Source organism: Polypterus senegalus, chromosome 5 (genome assembly GCF_016835505.1).
Source record: "Polypterus senegalus isolate Bchr_013 chromosome 5, ASM1683550v1, whole genome shotgun sequence".
Classification (NCBI taxonomy): domain Eukaryota; kingdom Metazoa; phylum Chordata; class Cladistia; order Polypteriformes; family Polypteridae; genus Polypterus; species Polypterus senegalus.
In genome coordinates this window covers 203,104,063-203,125,177 of record NC_053158.1, presented here as the reverse complement: position 1 = coordinate 203,125,177, position 21,115 = coordinate 203,104,063, and the positions used below count along the sequence as shown (strand labels likewise).

The 21,115-nt window shown below is 42.5% G+C and overlaps 1 protein-coding gene across 1 annotated transcript in view; it reads left to right on the top strand.

Moving 5' to 3' along the window:
• LOC120529938 (dynein heavy chain 5, axonemal-like) overlaps nt 1–21,115 on the top strand; it is a 331,615-nt gene that overhangs the window by 261,908 nt on the left and 48,592 nt on the right. Inside the window, exons 59-63 of the mRNA XM_039754147.1 lie at nt 670–846; nt 1,058–1,252; nt 11,166–11,321; nt 14,430–14,612; nt 20,852–21,022. Coding sequence (XP_039610081.1) covers nt 670–846; nt 1,058–1,252; nt 11,166–11,321; nt 14,430–14,612; nt 20,852–21,022 — 882 coding nt within the window. The remainder of the gene's footprint in view (nt 1–669; nt 847–1,057; nt 1,253–11,165; nt 11,322–14,429; nt 14,613–20,851; nt 21,023–21,115) is intronic.

Genomic DNA, 21,115 nt, shown 5'->3' with positions numbered 1-21,115 from the left:
AAAGCTTATCCAGATTTTGAAAGGAGGCCTATACATTTTTCACAGCACGTTTTCTACTCTTCAAGCAGTAATAGCAATAAGCAACACTAGTGTGAACTATGTTCACTATGTGAACTAATAATAACTTGGCTATATTTTTAGATTAGTTTAATGGTATCTTGATAAAAAAAAAAATATATTAATTGTAAAATTAATTAATTTGTAGTTCAGTGAGAAGTCAAGCAAATTGACACCTTTAATTGGCTAACTAAAATGATTCCAATATGCAGGCTTTTCGTGGCAACTGAAGCCGCTTCTTCAGGCAAGATGTAATTTGTAATGTAAAATATAATGTAATTTAAAATCAATTAAATTGTATTAACTGTAAATGTATACACAAAACATTGGATTATAGTAATGTAGAACTTTTGTTTAATATATTAGAGATGACATTTTCACCCTCCACCATTAGATTATTTTTTTTAATGAAAGAAATGGAACAGGTATCAAATGGATGCTTTTTGTTCATTCGGGCATTTTATATCCATAAGTACAGTAGAAGTTTGAATGAAGATGAGATGACACTCCATGTTAAACCTTTTCCATGATTTTGAAAGGGGCCTATACTTTTTCACAGCACTGTTTCAGTTCTTTATGGAAATCTTTGCCTTATGTATTTCTTCCTCACAGATTCGTTGGACACAAAGCAGCAAAGTCTTTCAAAGTCAGATCATCCGACTGGTGGGTGACGTCCTCTTAGCCACTGGTTTTCTTTCTTATTCGGGTCCCTTCAACCAGGAGTACAGAAACCTTCTGATTCAGCTGTGGAAGAAGGAGATGAGTGTCAATAAGATCCCTTACAGTGAAGTATGCATCATCAGCTGCTGGTTTACTCGTTAATTCCATTGTTTGCTAGTTTTTCCACTGTAATGTCATCTCCTTGTCATATCATTCTCCTATTTGTAAAATAAGCTGGTGTAGAAACATCGATGTCTAGTTTTCCAAAAGCGCAACTTTCAAATTATACATCTTTAGTAATTCTGTTTTCTTAGTAAGTGTTTTGTGTGATACCTTTCAGGACATAAATCTCATAAGCATGCTGGTTGACACCACCACAATCAGTGAGTGGAATCTGCAGGGTCTTCCTAACGATGACCTCTCCATTCAAAACGGCATCATTGTGACCAAAGCTTCTCGTTATCCACTGCTGATTGATCCTCAAGGACAGGGCAAGATCTGGATTAAAAACAGGGAGAAGCACAATGATCTGCAGGTAAGTCTGCCCCATAGTGCCGTGTTATCAAAATACTGAGTTCAGTTTTGACCTTGAGCTTTCAGTGTGGCCATATTGGGCAATAATAATGGCTGACTTGATTTAGCTATGTACAGTTGAGCTTGAAAGTCTGTGAACCCTTTAGAATTTCCTATATTTCTGCATAAATATGACCTAAAACATCATCAGATTTTCACTCAAGTCCTAAAAGTAGATAAAGAGAAACCAGTTAAACAAATGAGACAAAAATATTATACTTGGTCATTTATTTATTGAGAAAAATGATCGAATATTACATATTTGAGAGTGGCAAAAGTATGTGAACCTTTGCTTTCAGTATCTGCTGTGACCCCCCCAATAACTGCAACTAAATGTTTCCGGTAACTTCTGATCATTTCTGTACACCAGTTTGGAGGAATTTTCGCCCATTCCTCCGTACAGAACAGCTTCAACTCTGGGATGTTGGTGGGTTTCTTCACATGAACTGCTCGCTTCAGGTCCTTCCACAATATTTCGATTGGATTAAGGTCAGGACTTTGACTTGGCCATTCCAGAACATTCACTTTATTCTTCTGTAACCATTCTTTGGTAGAACGACTTGTGTGCTTAGGGTCGTTGTCTTGCTGCATGACCCACCTTCTCTTGAGATTCAGTTCATGGACAGATGTCCTGACATTTTCCTTTCGAATTCTCTGATATCATTCAGAATTTATTGTTCCATCAATGAAGGCAAGCCGTCCTGGCCCAGATGCAGCAAAACAGTCCCACACCATGATACTACCACCACCATGCTTCACAGATGGGATGAGGTTCTTATGCTGGAATGCAGTGTTTTTCTTTCTCCAAACATAACGCTTTTCATTTAAACCAAAAAGTTCTATTTTGGTCTCATCCGTCCACAAAACATTCTTCCAGTAGCCTTCTGGTTTGTCCACGTGATCTTTAGCAAACTACAGACGAGCAGCAATGTTTTTTTGGAGAGCAGTGGCTTTCTCCTTGTAACCCTGCCATGCACACCATTGTTGAGTGTTCTCCTGATGGTGGACTCATGAACATGAACATTAGCCAATGTGAGAGAGGCCTTCAGTTGGGGTCCTTTGTGACCTCGCCGACTATTACACGTGTGCCTTGCTCTTGGAGTGATCTTTGTTGGTCGACCACTCCTGGGGAGGGTAACACTGGTCTTGAATTTCCTCCATTTGTACACAATCTGTCTGACAGTGGATTGGTGGACTCCAAATGCTTTAGAGATGGTTTTGTAACCTTTTCCAGCCTGATGAACATCAACAACTCTTTTTCTGAGGTCCTCAGAGATCTCCTTTGTTCGTGCCATGATACACTTCCACAAACATGTGTTGTGAAGAGCAGACTTTGATAGATCCTGTTCTTTAAATAACACAGGGTGCCCACTCACACCTGATTGACATCCCATTGACTCGAATTTCACCTTCAAACTAACTGCTAAACCGTGAGGTTCACATACTTTTGCCACTCACAAATATGTAATATTCAATCATTTTCCTCAATAAATAAAATGACCAAGTATAATATTTTTGTCTCATTTGTTTAACTAGTTTCTCTTTATCTACATTTAGGACTTGAGTGAAAATCTGATGATGTTTTAGGTCATATTTATACAGAAATCTAGAAAATTCTAAAGGGTTCACAAACTTTCAAGCACAACTGTATTGTGCTGAGTGTCACCCATTGCACGGCTGCACTGAGGCCCTAATCTGAAATCCTGAGGTGGTTTGTCATATGGTGGGTGAAGCAACTCACTGTATCAGTGTATATCAGTCCTGAATTTAATAAAAAATAAAGTGATTTACTTGAGGTAGGAAGAGAAAGCCAAGTACAGCCATGGCCAAATGTTTTGGTATTCTCCAAGTTTTCTGCTTCAGTGTTTTTAGATCTTTTTCTCAGATGTTTCTCTGGTGTACTGAAGTAGAATTACAAGCATTTCAGAAGTTTCAAAGGCTTTTATTGACAATGACATGAATGTCAAGCACAGAGTCAAGATTTGCAGTGTTGGTCCTTCTTTCTTTGTCAAGACCTCTGCAACTCCTGGGCCCAATCCTGATTGGTGGCAGCCCATTTTTGCATCATCAATGTTTAGAGTTTGTCAGAATTGGTGGGTTTTTGTTTGTCTACCGGCCTCTCAGTATGGAGTTTCCTGGCCATGGACCCCAAATTTTGATGTGAGTTCTCAGTTTTGCCTTATAGCCCGGTGCTCCATCATATTGGTCCCCAAACTGTACTTGGATGGTTGGGAGAAGTTGCTCTTACAGGATGTTTTGGTCCCATTCTTTATTCATGGCTGTGTTGTTAGGCCAAATGGTGAGTGAGCTCACTGCTTTGGCTGAATAGCAACCGCACGTAACATGAATGGTCTCAAGATGCTTTACTGTTGGCATGGATTTTTCTGGATGCCCCAAAAAATCGGAAAGGGGATTCATCAGAGAAAATGACTTGACCCCAGCAGTCCCAATCCCAGAATATCAGTCTGTCCCTGATGTTTTTCTTGGCTTCTTTGCTGCCCTTCTTGACACCCAGCAGGCCATCCTCCAAAAGTCATTGCCTCACTCACACCTGCCTGTTGCCATTCCTGAGCACGCTCTGCACTGGTGGTGCCCCCCGATCCTGAGCCCTAAATGAAGAATGGGACCAAAACATGCTCAGAGAGCAACTTCTCCAAACCATCCAAGAACAGCTTGGTGACCAACATGATGGAGCACAGGGCCATAAAGCAAACGTGAGAACTAAGTGGCTCGGGGAACAAAACATCGACATTTGGGGTCAATGGCCAGGAAACTCCCCAGGCCTTAACCCCATTGAGAACTTGTGGTCAATCCTCAAGAGGCGGATGGACAAACCAAAACCCACCAATTCTGACAAACTCCAAGCATTGATTCTGTAAGAATTGGTGGCAGCCATCAGTCAGAATTGGGCACAGAAGTTGATTGCCAGGCTGCCAGAGCAAATTGCAGAGGTCTTGAAAAAGAGAGAAGGGCCAACACTGCAACTCTGCGCATAAACTTAATATCATTGTCAATAAAAGCCTTTGAAACATATGAGATGCTTGTAAATCTACTTCAGTATACCATGGAGACATCTGGCACAAAGATCTAAAAACACTGAAGCAGCAAACTTGGTGAAAACCAACTAATTTCTCAAAACTTTTGACCATGACTGTAGGTTTTCTAATGTGTCAAAGAAATTCACTTGGATTGTAAGGTGTGAGGGACGCCACGTGAGGACTGGCATCCCGGCCAGAGCTGAACCAAGATGCTTATCCGGCCAGGATGTCCATGGCAAGGAAGGACAGAGTAAGGCAGTTTGCACAGGGTATTGTCTCTCGCGAACACTAGATGGCAGCACCCCAGGGTTACAGTAATACCACCAATTTCCACAGGACACATTGGGAATTGTAGATCATTGCCTCAGCCCTGTTGAGTTCCGTGGGTGCCTCCAGGGGGTGCAGAAGAGACTAGTGAGCTCACTTCATCAGGCTACAGCCGAAGTGCTCCTTGGCCAGAGTTTTGGGACACCAGAAGTACTCCTGGATTTTATATAAAAGGAACTGCCTACCTCAACTCCGGGACCCAGAGTCAGGAGTAGGAGGAGGAGAGTGAAGCTTGAGAGAGAAGTGGAAGAAGAGATGACAGAGAGTGATAGAGATATAGAGTTGTGACTGAGGGGTGTGAAACAATTACCTTTGTAAGAGTTTCCCACAATAGAAACCTATCTGCTTTTAGTGAACTTGTGTCCAAGCCTTTGTGTCAGGGGTTTGGGTGAGATGCAGCGGCTTCTGGGGACCACAAAGGTCATAAATGGAGAAAGTGTGAACAGCACATGATGTACGGGAAGATAAGAGTCAGCAAGCAGGACCATGAATAAAGGGGTGAGGACTAGAAAAGGAAGGGCTTGGGAAGAGGTTTAGGGAGAACGTTTGAAATGAAGTGCAGTCGTGTGACAGTGCGGAGCAGTGGTGGGAGAAGAACAACATGGTAGTTATGTTATGTAGGACAACGGGATGGAGACAGGATAGAGAAACTAGGAGGCAAAAAGGGCAGTGCTGAGAGCCAAGGGACATGCAATGGAAGAATTACGTGAAAAACTGGAAAAAAGAGAAGGAGAGAGAAGGATTTTTAGAGTAGCAAAGGCTAAGAACATTAGAACATTAGAACAATCTAGACGAGAACAGGCCATTCAGCCCAACAAAGCTCGCCAGTCCTATCCACTTGTTTCCTCCAAGAAAACATCAAGTCGAGTTTTGAAAGTCCCTAACGTCTTACTGTCTACCACACTACTTGGTCTCTTATTCCAAGTGTCTATCGTTCTTTGTGTAAAGAAAAACTTCCTAATGTTTGTGCGAAATTTACCCTTAACAAGTTTCCAACTGTGTCCCCGTGTTCTTGATGAGCTCATTTTAAAATACCAGTCTCGATCCACTGTACTAATTCCCTTCATAATTTTAAACACTTCAATCATGTCACCTCTTAATCTTCTTTTGTTTAAACTGTAAAGGCTCAGCTCTTTTAATCTTTCCTCATAATTCAACCCCTGTAGACCTGGAATCAGCCTAGTCGCTCTTCTCTGGACCTTTTCTAGTGCTGCTATGTCCTTTTTGTAGCCTGGAGACCAAAACTGCATACAGTACTCAAGATGAGGCCTCACCAGTGTGTTATAAAGGTTGAGCAGAACCTCCTGTGACTTGTACTCCACACATCAAGGCGCTATATAACCTGACATTCTGTTAGCCTTCTTAATGGCTTCTGAACACTGTTGGGAAGTTGATAGCTTGGAGTCCACTATGACTCCTAAATCCTTCTCATAAGGTGTACTCTCGATTTTCTGACCGCCCATTGTGTATTCAAACCTAATATTTTTACTTCCTATGTGTAATACTTTACATTTACTGACATTAAATTTCATCTGCCACAAATCTGCCCAAGCCTGTATGCTATCCAAGTCCTTCTGTAATGATATAACGGATTCCAAATTATCTGCTAATCCACCTATCTTGGTATCATCTGCAAACTTAACCAGCTTGTTACTTATATTCCTATCTAAATCATTTATATATATTAAAAATAGCAGCGGCCCTAGCACTGACCCCTGTGGAACACCACTCTTAACATCAGCCAGTTCTGATGAGGTTCCTCACACCATCACCCTCTGCTTCCTGTGTTTCAGCCAATTCTGCACCCATCTAAAAACATCACCCTGAACTCCCACTTCTTTTAACTTGATGCCCAACCTCTCATGTGGCACCTCATCAAATGCTTTCTGAAAGTCCAGATAAATAATCTCATCTGCTCCACTTTGATCGTATCCTTTTGTTGCCTCCTCATAGAATTCCAACATGTTAGTACAACACGACCTCCCTCTTCTGACCTCATGCTGTCTGTTCAGAATAACTCCTGTCCTTGCCATGTGTTGCTCAATCTTATCCTTAATAATTCCTTCTATTAATTTTCCTGTGATGCTTGTTAAGCTTACTGACCTATAGTTGCTCTGATCTGCCTGGTCACCCTTTTTATATAATGGGATGATATTTGCCATTTTCCAGTTCTTCGGAATCTCTCCAGTGCACAGTGACTTCCTAAAAATATGTTTGTCAAGGGTTTCTATCTGTACTCACTAGCCTCCTGAAGAACACGAGGATAAATATTATCTGGGCCTGGTGATTTGTTTGATTTCATCTTATTTAATCTGAGCAGCACTTCTCCCTCTACAATTTCCAAATCCCTCAGTACCTCCTTAGTAGTTGCGTTTACCTCTGGGAGGTTATCCACTTGTTCACTTGTAAACACCTCAGAAAAATGTAAGTTTAGGGCATCTGCTATTTCATTGTCTGTATCTTTTAATTCCCCTTTACTATTCCTGATGAACTTGACCTCCTCCTTAACTGTTCTTTTACTACTAAAATACTGAAAGAATCTCTTGGGGTCTTCTTTCGCCTTATCTGCTATATTCCTCTCCAACTGTCATTTAGCCTCTCTGATATCCTTCTTAATGGTTGCCCTCATTTTCTCATACGCGCTACGGTTCTCTTTGCAGTCATTAGTCTTATATGCCTTATACAGCAGTTTTTTCCTTTGCAACTGAGAGGATCAAGAATTGATGAAAGAGGTATTTTGAAAAGCCATAAAATACAGAAAATCCAAGGAGGATATTTGGGGATGGAGTCCCAAATGAAGGGCTAGTATCAAAATTAAGGTGGGAGAAAGTAAAGGAAGAATGCAAAATCAGCAGGACCAAATGACATACCAGCAGAAGTGTGGAAGAGTTTAGGACAAGCAGGTGTACATGTGTGGTGGGATCTAATGCAGAAGATCTGTTACCAGAAGAGAATATGAGAGGAGTGGGGGAGCAGTTTGATTGTACCCATGTGTAAGGAAAAGGACGATATTCAGAATTGTGGAAACATTAGACGATTTGGGAAAGGATCATAGAGAGAAGGCTGAGAGAAGAGACCCCCATAGTTGGAGTTTATGCCAAGTAGAGGACCGACTTATGCAGTCTTTGCATTGCAGCAACTCATAGAGAAGCATCCAGAGAAACAGAAAGGTTTGCATGTGATGTTTGCTAATTTAAAGACGGCTTATGATGGAGAGTCACATCAAGAGGTCTGGAGGTGCGTGAGAGAGAAAGGAGGACCAGAGAAGTGTGTAAAGATTGTCCAGGATGTGTATAAACGAGTGAGGACTCGGGTCAAAAGCAGCCAGGGGGCAACAGACGAGACCCCATTTAGAGGAGGTCTGCACCAGGGATCTTCTTGGAGTCCTGACCTCTTTGGTCTGGTTATGGATGTGTTGAGTCATGGAATAAAAGACCAATTCCCTTGGTGTAAGCTTTTTGATAATGGCATTGTGCTGTGTAGTACCAGAAAAGGGGACATGGAGAGAAAGCTGGAAGAATGGAGAAGGGCTTTGGAATACAGAAGACTGATTACAAAATAGGAAGAAGAATATAGAACATTTGAGGTATTGTTATCATCAGGATTCAGAAGTTAGCCTGCAGGAAGAGCTATTGAAAAGGCGGATACGTGTATCTAGGATGAGCGGTAGCTCAAGATGAAGAACTGGATGCAGAGATAACCCACAGAGGGCAGTGTGGTTGGAACAATTGGAAAATGGTATCAGAGGTATTGTGTAATCAGAGGTTTATAAGACCATGGTAAGGCCAACAATGGTGTATGGAGACATGGGCATGCAGGAGAAGATGGATGTGGCAGAAATGAAAATGTTGAGATGAATGTGTGCAGTTACAAAGAAGGTCAGAATAATGAATGAGACAATTAGAAGGATAACATAAGTAGGAGAGAAAGTTAGGAAATTAGGATGGTATAGACATGTGAAGAGGAGAGTCTATCCAGCATGGGGTGCTTGGTCCCTGATTGGAATAATTCATTGTCCAACCCGCTATATCCTAACACAGAGTCACGGGGGTCTGCTGGAGCCATTCCCAGTGAACACTGGGTGCAAGGCAGGAAACAAACCCCAGTTAGGGCGCCAACCCATCACAGGGCACACACACACACACCAAGCACACACTAGGGACAATTTAGGATCGTCAATACACCTAACCTGCATGTCTTTGGACTGTGGGAGGAAACCAGGAGCACCCGGAGGAAACTCACACAGACACAGGGAGAACATGCAAACTCCACGCAGTTAGGAGAACCGGGTTCACTTCCCAGGTCTACTAACTATGAGGCAGCAGTGCTACCACTGTGCCACCATGCCGCCCTTGGTTGGAATAAGTTCTTTTGTGATTGCGGCATGTTACTTAACCCAAAATGATATAGATATAATATAAAAAGGCGATACCCCTCCATTAGTGATACAGAGGTAAGAAATCACAAGGGAGAAATAACTTATCTTTCTTTAATGATGGTTTACGCGGCATAACAGATGAAGGAAGCCATATCAAGACTTTTTACTGAAGTGGGGACCCGCAGTATAGGGTCTGCCATTTTCGTCGCTGCGTTAGAAGGATTTTCAGGATCAAATGATGTTACCTCCCATCCATCCATTGGCTTCAAAGGTGTGCCAGGCAATGTTCCAAGGCTTTATACTCTTTCTCCAGGTGTAAATCATGCCATTCCAATCAAAGAAAAGAAGATCCAATATCATGCTGACTCTGACACACAGAAATAGTGCACATTGCCTGTAGCCACCGATGCACAAGGCGAAGTCAGGCACGGATCAAACATGTGTCAAAGAAATCTCACAGTCTAAAAGTTAAAAGCAAATAATCCACACAAGAATAACAGGAAAAATAGTTACACACGTAGAATAAAGGCAAAAAAAAAGAAAAAATGTATCTTCTATGAACTTAGCTTTACTTGAGAAACTTTAGTTATTTGTATACTTAAACGTTCTTTACTTCTTCTTTCTATACTTAAAGGTTCTTAATTTCTTATTCTGTATGCCTTAAGCATTCGGTTCAACACATAAATAAAAGTGCTGTTGTACGAGTTACTTCACACTCAAAAGGCCCGTGTGCCGGTTGGCACATAGACATGTGCCCAGGCACGGTCACGTGCGCGAACATGGTTAAAAATCGTATGCCTCTATACCTTACACAAGGCAAAGCTAGACACTAACTGAACTCAGCACTAGCTCAGTCGGTAGAGCGAGTGGTCCAGCAATCGGAGGGTTGCAGGTTCGATCCTGGCTCCCGGCATGAGAATGCAGCTGTTGTGTCCTTGGGCAAGACACTTAACCTACCTTGCCTGCTGGTGGTGGATTGGTGGCGCCAGTGTTCGGCAGCCTCACTTCTGTCAGTGTGCTCCAGGGCAGCTGTGGCTACATAGTAGCTTATCATCACCAGCGTGTGAATGACTGTTGTGTTGTAAAGTGCCTAGGGGGGTTCTTGAACTCTAGTTAGGCGCTATATCAAATACAGATGTTTACTAAAGGCTGTAGAAATGACAAGAATCTACCAAATACAATTCTATTCACGGGGGTTATAGGAACCTCCTATAGATTATGCATTGTCATCTAGTAAAATATTCATGAATCTTATAGAACTAGGAAAATGGCTCTTAAATTGCCCATTTTGCAGTTGTCCTTAACTTGTCTTGTCTTAAGATGCTTGCCTAGCAATTCTAAATGCTGGGCCCCTGTACTAACTCTGGCTTTGTGTTAGCTGTGCATGTGAGAAGAAAAGAAAAACAGATTTTAAATATTTGCACAGAGCACAGTGACATATTAAACTTATATTCTGATTACAGAGAGACAAACAGTATGTGAGCAAAAGAGTGATGGGAATGGAATTAGAGGGGAAGAGAAAGTGGGGAAGGCTCAGGTAGTGCAGACTAAAAGAAGACTTGAAGGATAAGGGACTGAATGGGAAGGAGGTGCAGGACTGAGGTGAGGTGTTTGGAGAAGGATTGATCAAAAATATCAACACCAAGAAGAAGTGGGAAGAGGTAAAAAGGAGGAGGAGAAGAAAAAGAAGAAAGCTCTCATCAACGAAGATGAAGATGAAGAATTAAAAATAAGGTTACATCAAGGAGGAAGAAGAAGAAGAAGGAGGAGGAGGAATAAAAGAAGAAAGCTTACATTAACGAAGAAGAGCGGAGGCAGGCTTTCCCACTTCTTGTGTAGTATGTATCTTTGTTTAAATATGTACCCTTTGTGCTTTGCATGTTTCAGTGGTCATTTTTTTAAATGCAGTTACAGTACCTGTTTAGCTGCTCATAAGAGACAGCAGAGAGGTTACAGTGTGCACTGCCATTAATGTTTTTTCAGGTTTAGAAGCCTTTTGTGTTGTTATTAATATTTATATGCATATTCACAATTACATGCATATGTCCACCCTTCTCCTCATAAAACATCAACTGCAAATGACCCCTCCTGCTTGCCCAGTTCTAAATAAGCAACATATAAAAATTTTGCAGGTGACATCTTTAAATCATAAATACTTCCGGACCCACCTGGAGGACAGTCTCTCACTTGGGAGGCCACTGCTCATTGAGGATGTTGGGGAAGAACTGGACCCTGCTTTGGATAATATCCTTGAAAAAAATTTTATTAAATCAGGATCCACGTATAAAGTAAGTGTGTTTTGGTCTAATTCATTGCAAGTTATACTTTAAAATGAAAGTGGTAGGGAAGTGTTTATAATGTGGCAGAAATTAAAAGTAGTGATTCATTTATTCACTTTAATTAAAGGATGTGTCTTTCTGTGTGTTGTCTGTTTGCTGAATCTCTGTCATTCCAATAGATGGCACATCACAAATATTAGCACTTCTTTTACAAATCCCATACCAAATGTAAGTCACTTTAGATTAAAGCGTCTGCCAAGCAATTAAATGTAAATGGCATATAACAAAAACTTATGCATTGCATTTGTAATTTCAACAGATGGCACATCACAACATTAATGCTACTTTTGCAAATCCCATAGCAAATGGTATATAACAGTGACATATGTGTTGCATTTGTAATTCCAACAGATGGCACATCAAAACATTAACACTTCTTTTGCAAATTCTAACAGATCACAAACATTAACACTGCTTTTGCAAATCTCATGCCAAATTACTTAATAGAGACATATGCATTGCATAATTCATTCCAACAGATGGCGCATCACACTTGTCATTTCAACAGATGGTGCAGCACAAACATTAGAACTGCTTTTGGAAGTCCCACAGCAAATGGTATATAACAGAGACATATGCATTGCATGGTGCACTGCAAACAATACTTAGATTTCTTCTCCAACAGATGGCACATCAAAACATTAACACTTCTTTTGCAAATTCTAACAGATCACAAACATTAACACTAATTTTATAAATCCCATAACAAATGGTATATAACAGAGACATATACTTTGCATTTGTAATTCCAACAGATGGCACATCAAAACATTAACACTTCTTTTGCAAATTCTAACAGATCACAAACATTAACACTGCTTTTGCAAATCTCATGCCAAATTACTTAATAGAGACATATGCATTGCATATTTCATTCCAACAGATGGCGCATCACACTTGTCATTTCAACAGATGGTGCAGCACAAACATTAGAACTGCTTTTGGAAGTCCCACAGCAAATGGTATATAACAGAGACATATACTTTGCATTTGTAATTCCAACAGATGGCACATCAAAACATTAACACTTCTTTTGCAAATTCTAACAGATCACAAACATTAACACTACTTTTATAAATCCCACAACAAATGGCATATAACAGAAACATATGCATTGCATGGTGCACTGCAAACAATACTTAGATTTCTTCCCGAAATGAGGCACATGACCTGCATTGTGAAGCCGTGTCAGTTACGGCACTACGGCCATGTGGCACGATTCCCCAACGATGATCTGGCTCCCAGGTTCCTCATTGCTGAGGACCCAAGTGGCTGAATCAGGACAAGGGGACGCTCATGTAACACCTGGCTGTGGCAGATAGATGGTCATTTCCTGGGGGTGGGACTGGACCGCGTGTGTGCCTGGGGGGTTGCCAAACAGGATCCCGAGCTGTTTTGTCATGTGGTGGGTTTGGTGACTCTCTGTACTAGTAAATGCTCCCCAACCTAACCTGACCTGCCTGTATAAGTATTTGTGAAAGTAAATTATTATTTGAACTGATATTATTGTTGGTGTTGGTGTGTTGGAGGGTTTTGGGGGTGAAACTACAAGGGGCGCTAGAGAGCCCCAAACCATAGACACAGCAGTGCATCCTACAATATATGAATAAAATAAAGGGTTTCTATTCCACAAAGCACCTTCCAATGAACACCTTTACCAAAAATTAGCCACAATTGTACAATAAACCAACAACAAATCAACAATTCTTCCTCCTTCTCTCGTAAGTTTGCTCACTGCCTCCTGCCTCTGACTCGTCCAGGTGTGCCAGTGGGCTGCTTTTTAAGATGAACCCAGAAATGCGTCCTGTACCATTCTATCTCCTCGAGGAAGCACTTCTGGGCCATAGACAAAGTAGGATGGTCTTTCCCCGACAGCGCCCTCTATCAATCCCAATAGACCCTTACAGGGCTGTCATCTCCCTAGCACCCCTATGGGTGTCCTGACTGGGTACTGCCACCTAGCGCATATGGGATGGAACCACTCCCAAGTTGCAGCTTCTACTGGTCCATCCATTATGTTATACCAGCTGGGCACAAAGTTATCTTTTCATTCAGCTGGCCAGTCTATTCGTCATTTCTTATCAACACAGGGCTCACTTGCACCCGCTACAGATTACAACGTAAAGGTAAAAACTAGAGTAGTAACATAATATATAAAATAATCCATCCATCCATCCTCCAACCCGCTGTATCCTAACTACAGGGTCACGGGTGTCTACTGGAGCCAATCCCAGCCAACACAGGGTGCAAGGCAGGAAACAAGCCCCGGACAGGGTGCCAGCCCACCACAGGGCATGCACACACACACACCGAGAACACACTAGGGACAATTTTTTTGAATTGCCAATGCACCTAACCTGCATGTCTTTGGACTGTGGGAGGAAACCGGAGTACACACACAGACACGGGGAGAACATGCAAACTCCACGCAAGGAGGACCCGCGATAAAAACCCAGGTCTCCTAACTGCAAGGCAGCAGAGCTACCACTGCGCCACCGTGCCACCTAGATAGATGGATGTGAAAGGCACTATATAATAGATAGATAGATTTATAGTCAGTCAGTCAGTCATTTGCCAACCTGCTATATCCTAACACAGGGTCATGGGGGTCTGCTGGAGCCAATCCCAGCCAGCACAGGGCGCAAGGCAGGAACAAATTCCAGGCAGGGCACTAGCCCAATACAGGGCACACACACACACACCAAGCACACACACAAGGGACAATTTAGGATCACCAATGCACCAAACCTACATGTCTTTGGACTGTGGGCGGAAACCCACACAAACATCCATCTATCCATCCATTTTCTAACCCGCTGAATCCGAATAGGGTCACGGGGGTCTGCTGGAGCCAATCCCAGCCAACACAGGGCACAAGGCAGGAACCAATCCTGGGCAGGGTGCCAACCCACACAAACATGTGTATAAAATAATATATAACAAAAAATAACATAAAATATTAACATGAGCCAGGTAAGAAGCCCTGGCTAAACCTTAACATCCCTAATTCTGAAGTTGACAGGTGGTGAGTTTTTAAACCTTCTTTGTTTCTTTGAGGTAAAAGTTGGAGATAAAGAAATTGATGTTATGAAGTCATTCAAGCTTTACCTAACCACCAAACTAGCCAACCCAGCCTACACCCCAGAGGTCAGTGCCAAGACAGCCGTCATTGACTTCACAGTGACCATGAGAGGACTCGAGGATCAGCTGCTGGGCCGGGTAATTCTCACTGAGAAGCAGGTAAGAAAGAAAGAAATTGGGGGCCATTTTGAGATGAGGGGCTGGTGGAGGGGCAAAGAGAGATGTTGTATTTTTATGTAGAAAATGTTAGAAGCAGTCCGATAACTAATAACATGGTGTGGAGAGGAAATGTTGTAGAACTGGGGTGTCGAACTCCAAGCCTGGTGGGCCGCAGTGGCTGCAGGTTTTCATTCTAACCCTTTTCTTAATCAGTGACCAGTTAACTCTTTTTCCCTTCATTTTAATAGCCCTGTTTCTAAGGATTCAGTCCTCTGAAATGATTTGTTTCTTCATTAAATGGCAGACAAATGGAAATGAGACATAAAATGAGCCCACAAATGACCAGCTAAACTGGGATTTCAAACTCCAACCAGTTTCACTACAACCAATCTCTTAATGAGAAGCCAATTCTTGCTGTTAATTAAACCCGTTATTTAATTCCATGGCCTGTTGCTGCTTTCATTCCACTATAGCAGACATTTACAAAACTATCGATTTTTCTGTTTTTTCTAAGAACATCGTCAAGATGTTTGGTGACCTGAAAGATCAGCCTTACCGAGACCTTCACCTTTCTTTATTTTCAGATATTATGTGATGGGCACAGGTAAGCTGGTCAAATGGTGGCTCGTTTTGTGTCTCATTATTGTTTGGCTGTGTGATGGACGGCCGGTGGCTCAACCCGGCTGGGATAGCCCTGGAATGGAAGGATAGGGGAAGACAGCTATTTGCCAACACTGCCTCCCCCCAAAATGCTAGATGGCAGCTCCCCTGGAGTTTAGCAGTGGGGTCTTGTTCAAAAATCAGACACCAAATCTTAAACTTGTCCTTCCTGTTGTTTGTCTTAACTCTTTCAGGGCTAATGTTGACTTTTGTCAAAATTCAGGAGTAGAGGACGGTAATCGGCTGTAAACTACAGTAAAACTCGTCCTTATGTTTTAGTTCGACTCTCTTTGCTAGAAGGAATGTTACATTGCATTGTTGATTTAACCTCGATTACCTACATGTGCATGAGTAGCAAAGAACAAACAACCTCTAAAATGGCACCAACATCAGGCAAGAGACCAAAGCGAACATGCAAAGCAAAATACTCCGTGGGCGTTTTACGTAATTTTGTTGAATCGGACTTTGACTTGTCAGACTCAAAGTTTGATGCAAGTGATCTGGAGAACAAAAACGAAAGAGAGGTACCAGTATCATCTGATCAGTCCCCAGGTTATCATGGTGCTGAACACTTTTTAATGTAGCTGATGTGCCCACAGCACTTATGATGATAAGAGGTACAAACCAGATTGTGTCACACTGTGACCATCACCACCACCCACCTGCTGTGCGTAGACAGCCAGGCAGCTGGGCCACTGTGAATTCCTGCTGACCATTGAGGTGCACCCAATGCAGCCACTGCCGCCAGAGATGCCGAACATGTGCCAACAGCACCCACAGCACATAGCAACAGACGTTTTATGTTGACTTAAGTGTGAAATCATTGCTCTGTGTGCTTTTCAAAAAACTATGTTTTTTGGAAAAAATATTCAGCCCTCAAAGAGTTAAACTGGTCTGCCCCTACTACAAACCCCAAACTTAAGGTTCGTGGAGGTAAGGCCAGGTACACCAGGGTCCCCAATCTTAAAATTTAGATGAGGTGCCTAATCTTAAAATAGTGCAAGGGTGCCTAATGTTAAAGTTGAACCCTGGTGTATAATGGAGCCCACTTTTTGAACAAGACCCCAGTGCCCCGGATTCCCTCAGAGCATCCTGGGACTTGGAGTTTGGTTACTCAGCCCTGTTGGGTGTCGTGGGTGCCACCAGGTGGAGCTGTCGACGGTCCTGTGGGCTGACAGAAAACTCAACTTCTCCAGCTGACCGGAAGTGTGGGAATGTCACGTGGACGGAAGACCTAAAGAACTTCCGGGTCAAGAACTATATAAAGGACTGTTGGAGTCCCAGCAAGGAAGCCGGATTCGGGAGGAGTGTAACAGAGCTTGCTGGGAGGTTTGGTGGAGATATTTCTGATTGTTGATGTTATTATTATTAGTATTATTGATTTAATCAGTCAGTCATTTTCCAACCCGCTATATCTTAACACAGGGTCATGGGGGTCTGCTGGAGCCAATCCCAGCTAGCACTGGGTGCAAGGCAGGAAACAAACCCTAGGCAGGGCACACACACACACACAGACACCAAACACACACACTAGGGACAATTTAGGATCGCCAATGCACCTAACCTGCATGTCTTTGGACACTGCCTCACAGTTAGGTGACCTGCAGGTTCGCTTCCCGGGTCCTCCCTGCGTGGAGTTTGCATGTTCTCCCCATGTCTGTGTGAGTTTCCTCCTGGTGCTCCGGTTTCCTTCCACAGTCCAAAGACATGTAGGTTAGGTGCATTGGTGATCCTAAATTGTCCCTAGTGTGTGTTCGGTGTGTGGGTGTGTGTGCCCTGCAGTTTGCCCGGGATTTGTTTCCTGCGTTGCGCCCTGTGTTGGGTGAGATTGGCTCCAGCAGACCCCCATGACCCTGTGTTAGGATATAGCAGGTTGGATGATGGATGGATGGAATGTATGATGGACACCAGTTGTTTTGGCTCATTTTGTATCTCACTATTGTTTGGCTGCTAGTCAAGGAAAAGAAACAATTAAGGGGTCTGAGTCTTCAAAAGCAAGTCAATTAAAATTAGATCAAAAGAAATTAATTAGCAGAAAAAACAGGTCACTCATTAAGAGAAGGGTTAGAATGAATACCTGTAGCCACGGTGGTCCTCCAGGACTGGAGAATGGGGACCCCTGCTTCAGGTGGTGTGGTGCAGGGGTGGGCAGATTCAGTCCTGGAGGCCCACAGTGGCTGCAGGTTTTTGTTCCAACCCAATTGCCTAACAAGAAGCCCTTATTGCTCAAGTGACACTTCTGCTTAACTTTAGTCGTCTCGCTCGTTAAAATTTTGAACCCTTATTGCGTATTTTAGTCATAGTCTCATTTTTTAATGGCTCCTTATTAGCAATAAGAAGCAAATGACAAAAGAAACCAGCATTTCTCCATTTCACTTGTTTCCATTTACACCTCTGTGTGTATTTATCATGCGCTATTGGGTTTAATTAAATACTGGCACGGAAAATGAAGAGAAAAAAGTGAAGCACTGAGAATAACTCGTCTGTTTTAGACTTCAAATCATTTGGATGATATCCTTAGAAAGGAAAAAAATATATAAGATATGAGAATAACTTGACATGGCAGAGTTAAAGCACAAGCAAGCCATGAAATTAAATAATTGACAAGGATTTAAAAGGGAACTGCAGGTCTGACATTGTGCTCAGCAACACAGGAGCGCTGCAGGGGACTTTACTTTCTCCAGTCCTGTTCAGCCAACATACATCAGACTTCCAATACGACTCGGAGTCCTGCCACGTGCAAAAGTTCACTGACGACACTGCTATGGTGGGCCGCATCAGGAGTGGGCAGGAGGAGGAGGATAGGAACCTAATGAAGGACTTTGTTAAATGGTGCAACTCAAACCACTTACACCTGAACACCAGCAAAACCAAGGAACTGGTGGTGGATTTTAGGAGGCTCAAGCCCCTCATGGACCCTGTGATCATCAGAGGTGACTGTGCAGAGGGTGCAGACCTATAAATACCTGGGAGTGCAGCTGGATGACAAATTGGACTGGACTGCCAATACTGATGCTCTGTGTAAGAGAGGACAGAGCCGACTATACTTTCTTAGAAGGTAGGCGTCCTTCAACATCTGCAATAAGATGCTGCAGATGTTCTATCAGACAGTTGTGGCGAGTGCCCTCTTCTACACGGTGGTGTGCTGGGGAGGCAGCGTAAGGATGAAAGATGCCTCACGCCAGGACAATCTGATGAGGAAGGCAGGCTCTATTGTAGGAGTAAAGTTGGACAGATTGGCATCCGTGGCAGAGCGACGGGCACTGAGCAGACTCCTGTCCATCATGAAGAATCCACTGCATCCACTAAACAGGATCATCTCCAGGCAGAGGAGTAGCTTCAGTGACAGACTGAGGAGATCGTTCCTTCCCCACACTATGCAACTCTTCAATTCCACCCAGGGGAGTAATTGCTAACATCACTCAAAGTTATTATCTGCTTTTACATGCATTTTTATTACTATTTAATTTAATATTGTTTTTGTATCAGTATACTGCTGCTGGATTATGTGAATTTCCCCTTGGGATTAATAAAGTATCTATCTATCTATCTATCTATCTATCTATCTATCTATCTATCTATCTATCTATCTATCTATCTATCTATCTATTATATAGTGTCTTACACTTCTATCTATCTATCTATCTATCTATCTATCTATCTATCTATCTATCTATCTATCTATCTATCTTATCTATCTATCTATTGTAGAAAAGGCGCTATATAGCGCCCGACCTGGCACAGACCACGCAGAGGCACGTGTATAAAACACACAGGCTTTATTCTTTTTTCCTTCAGCCATGGGGCACGTCTTCCCTGTGTCCCACAGGCCCCACACAGTTCCAAAGCACAATTCTTCACAACCCTCTCTCTGCCACCACCACTCCTCCCAGACAACCTCGTCCTCTTCCTCCCGATTCTGGCCCCGAATGGAGGGAGGTTGTCTGCTTTATAGCCCACCCGGAAGTGCTCCAGGTGCCTGACCAGCTGGTCTTAATTGAACCGCCGGGTGGGGCTGATAAGTCGTCCGTTGTGGCGGCTGGCTCTCCAGCGCACCCCCTAGTGGCCACCCCATCTCCCAACCGGGCTGTGGTGGACTCCATGTCCCATGAAGCCACAGAGGAGACTGAGGAAGGACCCACGGCCATGGAGACTGCCCCCAGGCACCCCAGGGAAGGTATTGCATGGTCCATGGTGGCTCCCCCGGGACGTATGCAGCAGAGGTGCCCCGGCCGGGCATGGGACCCGGCTGTCCGTCACACTATCTATCTATCTATCTATCTATCTATCTATCTATCTATCTATCTATCTATAGTGCCTTTCATATCTATCTATCTATCTATCTATCTATCTATCTATCTATCTATCTATCTATATAGTGCCTTCATATCTATCTATCTATCTATCTATCTATCTATCTATCTATCTATCTATCTATCTATATCTATCTATAGTGCCTTTCATATCTATCTATCATATACTGCCTTTCATATCTATCTATCTATCTATCTATCTATCTATCTATCTATCTAGGATTGTCTTTTAATTAAGCAACTGGGTTGGAACAAAAACCTTCAACCACTGTGGCCCTCCAGGACTGAATCTACCCACCTGTGGTGTAGTGCAGCAGTTCTGACACTTTCGTATTTCGTGAAATATTCTTATTTAATTATTTTTTTATGTAAATAAACGATTAAATATGTTTTAATTTTTAATTTTAAAATTCTAGTAAACGAGGACACAGATGAAGTCAACCTGCGTGAGATGAGCGTATTTTCGTCCAACAAATTTTATACCGTTGTTAGTTGTATCATGAAAATAACCCTAATATGCCGTAAATTATTGAACTCAATTGGTCAATATTGGCTACGCTGCCATTGTGGTGGAGTCACGCCGCATTATCACCTGATCTACTGTTACCCGAATGTTTATGACAGATACCGATACGTCTCGAACTTTCTGAATTGAAAATACGCGACTATAAAAGCAGCAGCAGTAGCGGCGCCGCTCGTCATAGAAACAAACTTCAGACAGAAAAGGAGCTCCGAGTGTCGTATCTCGAATATCAAACCAGACCTGGACAGGCCGTGTACTTTAAAGCAGGCACATAGTAGTCATTAGATCTGTGCCTTAGAAATGTTTTATTTTAGTTTTAGTTATTATGCATTCATTGTGATTATATGCTTGCAAATTTAAATTTGAAATAAAAATGTAAAAAATACATTTTGATGTCTTGTTCATTTATTCGACGTGCCCCACAGTTTGAGAACCGCTGGTGTTGTGTAACACAGTCTGTTCCAACTCTGCTTTAAGCGACAGACGGATGGTTTTAAAGTGATCGACAGAATTTTGGACACCTGTGAAAATTTGTTTGTTTCAAATTGCAAGGCTTAATTTACTTTCATTGTTGCGGAAAATCTGCAGGTTGAAACCAATTAGTTGTTCCCTGTGGAAGGCCCAAGTCACTAATTTTGTAGAAAAATGAATGAGCTTTGCTGGGTTGAATTGCCCTTAAACATTTTGTGTTCTTGTATCACTCATTGCTAAGTCTGCGTTCAGTTTTACATTCTGCTGTTTAGGAACTGGAATCCGAGAGAGTGACACTTCTTGAGGAAGTAACGTCAAATAAAAGGAAGATGCAGGAGCTGGAAGACAACCTCTTGTATCGCCTGACAAGCACCGAGGGCTCCCTGGTGGAGGATGACTCGTTGATCGAAGTTTTACACATCACGAAATCTACAGCAGAGGAGGTCAGTAAACTAAATTGGGCTTTAATGTTGATACGAGCAGAGTGGGAGAGAGCAACTGGCTAGCAAGTGATCAGGGAATTTTCTGGTTAAAGC